Source organism: Phascolarctos cinereus, unplaced genomic scaffold, assembly GCF_003287225.1.
Source record: "Phascolarctos cinereus isolate Bilbo 61053 unplaced genomic scaffold, phaCin_HiC Scaffold_7;HRSCAF=346, whole genome shotgun sequence".
Taxonomy (NCBI): Eukaryota; Metazoa; Chordata; class Mammalia; order Diprotodontia; family Phascolarctidae; genus Phascolarctos; species Phascolarctos cinereus.
The window spans coordinates 80,547,969-80,556,637 of NW_027556180.1; the positions used below are offsets into that span (position 1 = coordinate 80,547,969).

The 8,669-nt window shown below is 39.8% G+C and overlaps 1 protein-coding gene across 1 annotated transcript; it reads right to left on the minus strand.

Annotated features, from left to right (window-relative positions):
- Nucleotides 1-1,047: 1,047 nt before the first annotated feature.
- On the minus strand, nucleotides 1,048-7,783 carry FAM237A (family with sequence similarity 237 member A). Its single transcript, XM_021008757.2, has 3 exons — nucleotides 7,679-7,783; nucleotides 3,617-4,023; nucleotides 1,048-1,204 (listed from the first exon to the last, which is right to left on the minus strand). The coding sequence occupies exons 2-3, from the start codon at nucleotides 4,017-4,019 to the stop codon at nucleotides 1,065-1,067; spliced, it is 543 nt and encodes a 180-aa protein (XP_020864416.1). The 5' UTR covers nucleotides 4,020-4,023; nucleotides 7,679-7,783; the 3' UTR covers nucleotides 1,048-1,064.
- Nucleotides 7,784-8,669: the final 886 nt, after the last annotated feature.

Below are 8,669 nucleotides of genomic sequence, written 5' to 3' on the forward strand. Positions count from 1 at the left end.
TCTTGACATTTACATAGCTTTTTAAAGTTTGTGAAACCCTTTACACACATTATCTCATTGGTTTCTTACAAAACCCCTATGAAGTTGTAGATGGGATGCTTGCTTTTTTCCTCAAATTTAATCCCCAGGCTTTCTGCATGTATTGTTTGAGGCATCCCTCTTACAGCAGTTTGAAGTTTGCCTTACTTCTCAGTACAGACTAACCAGCTGTAAATGTTCAGTATTTAGAGGCATGCTCATTTATCATGAAGTGAGTCTCTCATTATTACTATGCACTAACTTGAAAAAAAGCTCTTTGTTTTGATTAGTAACTGTATTTAAACAGACTTACTTAGAACTTGACAGAATTTGAGAGTTTTAAGCTTTTTGTAAACAGGTAAATAAATACTGTGTTGACCTGGTTTTCCTGCTGCATTCCATGTACAATAATATTTTTTTTCACTCAATGTGCCATAAGTTCCAATCCATTGTCAATAGTTTCTCTGTGCTACCACACAGTCCCTTATATGTCAGTGCATCCATAATATAGTAGTTAACGGCTTTAAAAGTCATGTAGTTTGGAGAATTCTTATTTTAAATTCATGGGAATTCTTATTTTAAAAAAATTTAAGTAACAAGAGGAATATGAGTCAGATTCATCCAATCCCTATCTCTCTTCTGCCTTTGGAAGCAGGGCTTAATCATTGAGATCCAGTATGCATATTCCATTATTTGCAGTCTCTTATCTAGCGTGGGAATAAGTTATAGTCTTGAAAAGGGACTGACTCTAGATTCAAAAGACCTAGGTTCAAATTTTGGTCAGATCACTGGGCGTTGGTTTCCTCGCCAGTCAAATGAAAGTACTGGATTAGATCTCCAACTCTAGACACTGTAGCCCTAGAGACCTGTTAACTATCTAAAGAAACTTCTAAAATGCCCACTTCTAGGTATTCTAATATATGGGAAGAATCTGATTTAATATGAAACTATGGACATTACCTTCTACGAAGAAATGAACAAAAGTCAAGGAAAAGGTGTATTTTTTTTTCAAAAAAAATTACACTAGGCTCAAGTCTGGATTAGATTTATTTTCTCTTTATTCCTAAGTCACTGTTAACTCTTCCAATTAATCTAGACCCACTCTTATGCACATGGATGCTTATCAAATCTTCAATCAACTCTTTCTTCTTCAGAAGTGAGGTTCTTAGGAACTGAGAATATGTACCTGAAAGCAGAAAGGGACACAAATAATAGATCACAACATCATTTGGAGGCTAGTAGTATGGTGAATTGTTTTACAATAAGAAATTTGCTACACGTATATCTGCAACCATTATGCATATGTAATGTAGGCTTGTGCACATGGCTATCTTTGTGCAATCATATCTATTGTTTTCAGTGTAGTGATTTATCCCAAATGCAGTAAATCTAAATAAACTTATTTCTAAATGATTGAAACTTGTGTCTTCATATTTCTGAAGCATGTTTACTCTAATGTTCAACTTTTTTAATTATTAAATTTTATTCATGCCTTTTTATATTATGATCATTTCTCAATAAATGCTCCCACCCTCCCACCTGCATTGCAGATATCTAAATAATATCTTTGTGCTATCTGTTTCCTAGTCAGTTCTTTGGCCACTGATTTCTAGAACAGCTATAAAAGTCACTAGTGATTCAATGTATTTTCTTTCTTATAAAGAAGAAAAAACAAATTCTCTGCTTTTCTAGAATGTAAGAATGGCACAGTTCATAAAAATATAGCACACGATAAGTGGTGCAAAAGACATTATCACGGCCATATATCATCAAAAGAGGAAGTGATCTGGTCATGAATTAAGAATGAGGGACATTAGAGTTCTTGAGGGCAACTGACACGCAGAAGGATGAGAGAGCCTCACTCAGGAAAGGAATTTTGAGGCAAATGGCAGAAAAAGAATGAGAGACAACAGACGATCAGTCTAAGTCATACATTAGTAGCTCAGAGATACTAAAAAACAAAGGAAACAGACATAAAAAACAGGAGATCTCCAGTTGAATCAATTCTCCATGAAGGGTTTTTAAGAAAATATAGCTGCTAGTGGAGGGGGGGCAGCCAGGTGGTGCAATGGATAGAGCACTGGGTCTAGAGTCAGGTAGACTCATCTTGAGTTCAAATCTGGCCCCACACACTTACTAGCTGTGTGACCTTGGGCAAGTCACTTAATGCCATTTGTCTCAGTTTCTCTTCTGAGAACTCCAGTATCTTTGCCAAGAAAACCCCCAATTGGGGCATGAAGAGTCAGACATGACTGAGCAACAAAAACAAAATAGACAGAAGTCAAATAGAATCCAAAGCTATGAAAGTTACATTAGCTCACACCAATGCAATCACAGATGCTTCAAAGTATCATAGAATTGCATATTTGGTCAAAAGTTTATCCAGCTTACTATCCTGAAGGTAGCCCAGAGATACATGTTTTTAAAATGGCCTGGTTATTATTGCTATCAACCTCAAAGATTAGGGATAGACCTCAAAATACCACAGTTTCTCACAATCACCTAGAAATGCATTTAAACTTTTTTCTAAATTATTTTCTTTTCAGCCTGCATCACCTTTGAGACAGAAAATAACACCTCCAGTGTCCAGTTGAGCCTCTTAAGAGACTTAATTAGAATTTTAAGATGAAAAGTCTCCTTTCTCTTTAAATATTTCAGTATCTTCTTCACCTACAGCCTCTTAAATAATCCGAACTGGTAGAATAATTGCTTTCTGATTTCAGACAAAAATAATTTACATCAAATGTTAAAACAATTGAACAAAAATTTTATGTTCAAATTTCAAATCTGCCTAGTGTCTCTACTCAAAGCTTACGGTCCCCCCTTGTATCAGTGAATGATATAGGGTGAAGCAGCTTCAGAGGCTAGAGCAAATCCTGCAAATTTTGTTAAAAGAGACTATGGATGCTGCGGAGAGCAATGGCCAAGAAGTCACTGGTGGCAGCCCTAGCAATTCTGTTTGTCTTGCTGGAATGAATTAAGAAACTGAAAAACAAGTGGTGAAAGAGAAAGATTGATATCATTGATGGTCTACCTTGGAGTTTAGGTGATAAGTCAGATAACCATTAGCATTTTCTATTGAACACCAAGAAAATCATGTACACATTAAAAAAAAAAACTAAGACAGAGAGAGATTGAGTGAGTTACTCAAGGTCATACAGCTAGTAAATGTCTGGTACAAGATTGGAATTCAGTTCTTCTGACTCTGTCTGTCACCTATCCGTGCTCTATCCACTGTGCCTTTCAGCTGCCCAGTGGCAATGGATTGAAGATCTTTTTGGTTTTCTTTTTTAATAGGTAGGAAGGAACTTTCTAAAACTTTTGCTTGGGGACTAAGAATTATTAATGTTCTTTGGTGAACCATGCCTTTCTATAACTTTTATTCTCACACCAACTGCTTTCACCAGCTTCATATTTTTGGGAATGATGGAGGCAATAGGCTAGCAATTAACTTTTCCTCTGTAATTGCAGATGAGTGTTTCAGGTACTCCAGTGCACAAATTGTGATCAACAAATATGTATTCTTTACCTCCACTTAGCTCTTTCATGCATACATATCCACTTTGAGATAACAGAAATAAAAAAGGCAAAGGCTTACTTCCTGAGTGCTGTGAATGCATTGTGGACAGTTTCTCTTCATCTCCAGCCAGCTGCCTCCTTCCTAGGCCATGGTTCCTGGAGAGCACACAGTCTACATAGATATCCCAGAAGAGTTGGGCCAGGTCCCAAAAGAGGGCCCCATGCTGCAAGTTCTCAGATGACTTCAGGTAGATCATAAAGTCCCAAAATCCTGTCACAGTGTCAGAAATGCGTGGCTTCCTCATCTCCAAAAGGAGCACTGAAGAGGACTCCCAGCATTGAGGATCTGCCCGGTTCAGAGCCAGGAGATCAATTTGGCTATGACAGAAGAAAGGTGCCACACAACACAGTCCCACAATGAGTAGGGTACAGGTTAGTCTCATGGTGCAATGAATACTTCCTTGCTTCCCAAGATCTGCCATGACACTGAAATAGCACAGAAAGGAAGACTATAAATTCCTTACCTTGAGAGAAAAAGGAGTCCTACTAGGATGCCGAAAATGAGGACATTCATGTTCTGCCATCAGATAAGTGAAATGAAAACAAGTTGTAGGATCCAATAAATAGAGCCACAACTAGCAATGGGAAAGTGGAACTTTGTCCAGTACACCAACATTAAAGGAGTGCTTTCCTCCCATGTCTCTTGGGCCTATTTTGAGTCTACCCCATAGTGGTACAGTCACTTTGGTACCTCCACCCTTGCACTGTATTTCCTTAAATTCTCCTCCTTCCCAGGGTTGATGGATGAGGCATTGTCAATTATATCAAGAAGGCTCAGGATACAACATCTAGAAAACAAGATGCCACCTCTCCCATTGTGACTATATCAAGTGATAGACTATCCAGGTGGTACCAGGGTAGGACTGTCCTTTGCATTGTTGCCCCCATCACCCACAGACCAACTGAATTTTCCCCAAAAAAGGCCTAATCACATCTCTACTCATCAACATTTCTTAAATAATATGTTTTATATAATGATTAATCATGTCACAAAGGTGACCCTGGGTTCTTCAGTGCTAGAGAGCTTTGCTAAGCAGAATAACCAATAAATGTTTAAATATTTTCCAATCATTATATGTAATTGTGGTATTACAGCTCAGGGGAAATGTCAGGAATATATATTTACATACGTATTTCTCTCTCTCTCTCTCTCCTCTCTCTCTCTCTCTCTCTCTCTTTTTCTGTGTGTGTGTGTGTGTGTGTGTGTGTGTGTGTGTGTGTGTGAATAACTTGCATAGAGGTCATAATTAGGACCACAAAAATAGGTGAGAGGACCCAAGGAGAGGGTGTAGATTTACCAAATAGTGCCAAAGACAGGGTCTTTGGGGATGCTGAAACTCAGGAGAATGGAAAAAGAAAAAGGTACATATGATGGAAACTATCAGGGATTCAGCAAACACATAGAAGGAGATCCAGGAGAGGTTTAAGGAAAGAGGTAGTACCAAGGAGGGGGTAGTCAATTTTGTCAAATTAAACAGAAAAGTCAAGGAGGATGAAGACTGAAAAGAGACCACTGAGTTAGGCAATGAAGGCATTGTTATATTTTCATTTCCAGGTACTTGTTTTTGGTTATTCTGTTGCTCATTAAAGAATTGGAAATAACAGCATTAATACTAACCATAGGAAAATTTCAAACCAATTTTACAGCAATTCTCTTCTGTCTATTACATCATTTTCTCTACCTTTATATTGTTCCTTCCATCCTATAGATACACCTGAAGACAGTATGGCCCATCACTTCTATGAATTATCCTGGACATAAATGAAACACTATAGTACTGTTTGCCAATATATCAATAATCTGATAGGGGGTGGGGCATGGTGATTTTCTGTGAAAATTAAAAGGGTCTAAAGAAAATCAATTCAAAGATAGCAATTTGGAAGCAGAGAGAAGAAAATACATCAAACACAAAAGGTGAACTAATGAAAATCTAATAAACATATAGAAAATGTTTTGAAACTCTGATGCAACTTTCATAAAGTTGTGGTCTTCTTCCCTTTGCACCAAATGATTGCTATAAATTTCACTTTAGTTGTCAAGGAATACTATTTATTTCCACCTTTTAACAATCAATTAATCTGACGTCTGCTGGGGAAAAAACAAAGGAAGTCATGTAACATTTTGAAAAATTCCCCTTCAGACAGCAACATCCACAAAATGAGAATAGTACTGAAGGTTTTCTTTCTTTCTAGAAAGCTTGTCAAAAAAACTTTGTGTGAGTGTGGAGCCAAGATGGCAGAGAGAAGACAGGAAGTTGCTTAAGCTCTCCCCAGTTTCCCTCAGAAACAACAATAAAGCCTCTAAAAGAATTCTTGAGCAACAGAATCCACAAAAAGACAGAGTGAAAAATTTTCCAGCCCAAGATAATTTAGAACTTCAGGAAAAGTTTATCTCACTTAAGTAAAAGTAGAGTGGAGCCCAGTGTAGGCAGCATCCAGGCAAGCCAGCGAGAAGCTCAAGCAGCACCCAAGGCCCCCATGATCCTGGCTCAGCAGGCCAGTGGTGCAGCAGGTCAGTTGTGAGGCCTCCCACCCCAGTGCAACAGGTAAACTGCCAGCTTCTGAACTCAGGGCACAACAAGCATGGCTAGACTGGACCACCCTAACACAGTGGGCAAGCTGCTAGTCCCAGAGGCCCTGACACAGAAAGCCAGTGACCAGACCCCCTAATCCTTAGTTCAAGAAGCTTCAGACAGTACCCCCTGTGCTCCAGGAGCAGAGCTCAACTTTTAAAAAAAATGAGATAAAGCAAAACAAAACAAAAAAGAGTCCTGACCATAGAAAGCTACTATGGCAACAGGAAAGATCCAAACATAAACTCAGGACATGCCTGCATGTGAAACCTCAAAGGAGAATATGAATTGGTCTCAAGCCCCAAAGGCCCTCTCAGAAGAACTCAAAAATGATTTTAAAAATCAAGTAAAAGAGGTAGAAGAAAAATCGGTAAAAAGAAATGAGAGTTATGCAGGAGAACTGGTGAAAAAAGAGTGAGTAGATTAGAAAAGAAAGCCCCAAAAATGACTGAAGAAAACAACTCTTTTCAAAGTAGAATTGGTCAAATGGAAAAGGAGGTATAAAAAAACTTTGTGAGCATAGAAAAGAGAAAACATATGACCTGAGAATGTTTCAATTCTAACAGAAAGCAAAAATAAAGAAGGATCCTTGCTTTCCTGTGCTGCATTGGTTTCATTTGTATTTTAATTTTATGTCAGTATTATTAAAAGCAGTGGTAGCGGAATAAAAGAATAAAAAAAAAACCCAGATGGACAAAAAGCCAAGTCTGACAAAAAAAAATCACTTCTAAATCCAAATATTTGATCACTGTGCTGATCTGCTCATTAGCCATAAGGTGGAGTCTTTCCTGCATGGGAGCGGGAAATAATAAGACATAATTGCTCAAGCATTTCCGTATGCTTACTTAGAGCTGATATGTGCAAGACAAAAGTGTTCCCTGAACTCTCCTTTAAATTTCTGATTTGTTAAGATGTTCCCTTGGTTTTTCCAGATGTTTTGCCTTATGCAGCTTAGCCAATCTGCCTGCCTTCTCTCCCCTCTTCAATCCCTCAATTTATTTCTGTTCAGTTTTTTTTTCTGCCTCTGATTTAAATTCTTGTTGCACGGTTTAAAAGTTTCGAGATGGCTGAAGGGTTAGAAGAGCCTATGTCTTTTGGGAAGCAACAAAAGTTTTCTGTTTAAAGTGAATTGGACAAAGAACACGTGCCTCTGTCCAGAGTTCTGAAGTTAATAGCGCTCCCTCACTATGCTCTCTCCCAAACAGTTCGGCCTTTCCCTGAGGTTCCCGGGTTTCTGTTTCCTTTCTCCTGCCATAGTCCCTCCACCCTTCTACAAAAAGAATTCTGCTTTCTGGACTGCTGGCAATTCCCAAGTCCTAACATAGCGCGTGCAACTAGGAGTACAGCAGCTAACAGACACATTGTTCCTTACTTCTCATCTCACAACCCGCGGAACTTGTCATCTTTCCCCTCTCCGGAACCTAGAGACAGCCCAGTCTAAGTAGGTTAAGGCTGCCCTACTCTGCAGGTGTCGCACATGACAGGAAAAGCATGCCTCACCCACTTACCTCCTTTGCCCTCTAGGAGTTCCCTCCTGTGTCACAATCGGAAATCTCTCAGATGCTCCCAGCTGAGGTGACACTTTGGTCTTCCCGTTCGCGCTTACTGACGGCTCTTCTTAAGTGAGAGTGAGCGGGGCCTCTTAAGTTTACGTCAAAGCTCTAGAGAGAAGTCCTCCCTCCCCATCTCCCCCGCCTCCCCACCCCCAGTGTATCACAGAATCTGGGAGTTGGAAGGGACCTCACAGCTCATCTAGTCCAAGCCGTACCTGAAGAAGGATGCCTTACTGAAAACAAGAATATCATTCAAAGTCTGATTAGCCTATCTTTCAGCATTTCCTCTTGTTCCCCGACCCTTTTTGCTCCCAGATGAACTTACTCTACACCTCAAGCTGGAAGGAATCCAGAAGCTTCAATTTGAAGTCTTGAATACCCAGCTCGCCAGTTTGGAGTTTTGAAAGATCTGCTCTTCAGCCCCCAGAACCCTGAGCAAGTCGAGGGGGGAGGAAATCCAGCCCAGGGTGTCATAGTGGTGCCAGGGCATGTTTAGGGAAGGAGGCAGGACCAGCCTGTAAGAACAGATTCAGGTGGAAGAGTTCAGGACCAGGTTCCTTCTGCTTGCTGGGAGAATGTGTCAGAAACTGCTTTGTAAACAACAGCAACAACAAAAAATCATGAGAATAATGCAGCTATAGAATCTTGATGCAGGATGGTGCTTCCCTTACTCAACTCTCCCTAACATAGCAGTGTTAGGGAGGGTGGGAGGAAGAGAGAAAGAAGCAAGGAGAGAGGAAAGAAGGGAGTCAAAGCATCATTCACACAGATGTGCTTGTTTGTGAAAACTTTAGTTGTCTGAGAGTAATGGGATCTCCCTTTCCATTCTCTCCCAGGAATCAGATGTTAGAGATGGCTCAAGGAGACTATAAACAGGAGCTGCACACCCTCCCCATTTTCAGCACTGGAAGGAGGGGGAGGTGCTCAAGTGCAACAAGTACTGATG

What these genes read in the sequence shown, in the direction of transcription:
- FAM237A (XM_021008757.2), bottom strand. Translation starts at nt 4,019, where the DNA reads ATGGCAGATCTTGGGAAGCAAGGAAGTATTCATTGCACCATGAGACTA. An exon ending in GCATTCACAGCACTCAGGAA is followed by an intron (nt 1,205 to 3,616) that starts GTAAGCCTTTGC and finishes TTCTGCTTTCAG; the next exon opens with GTACATATTCTCAGTTCCTA.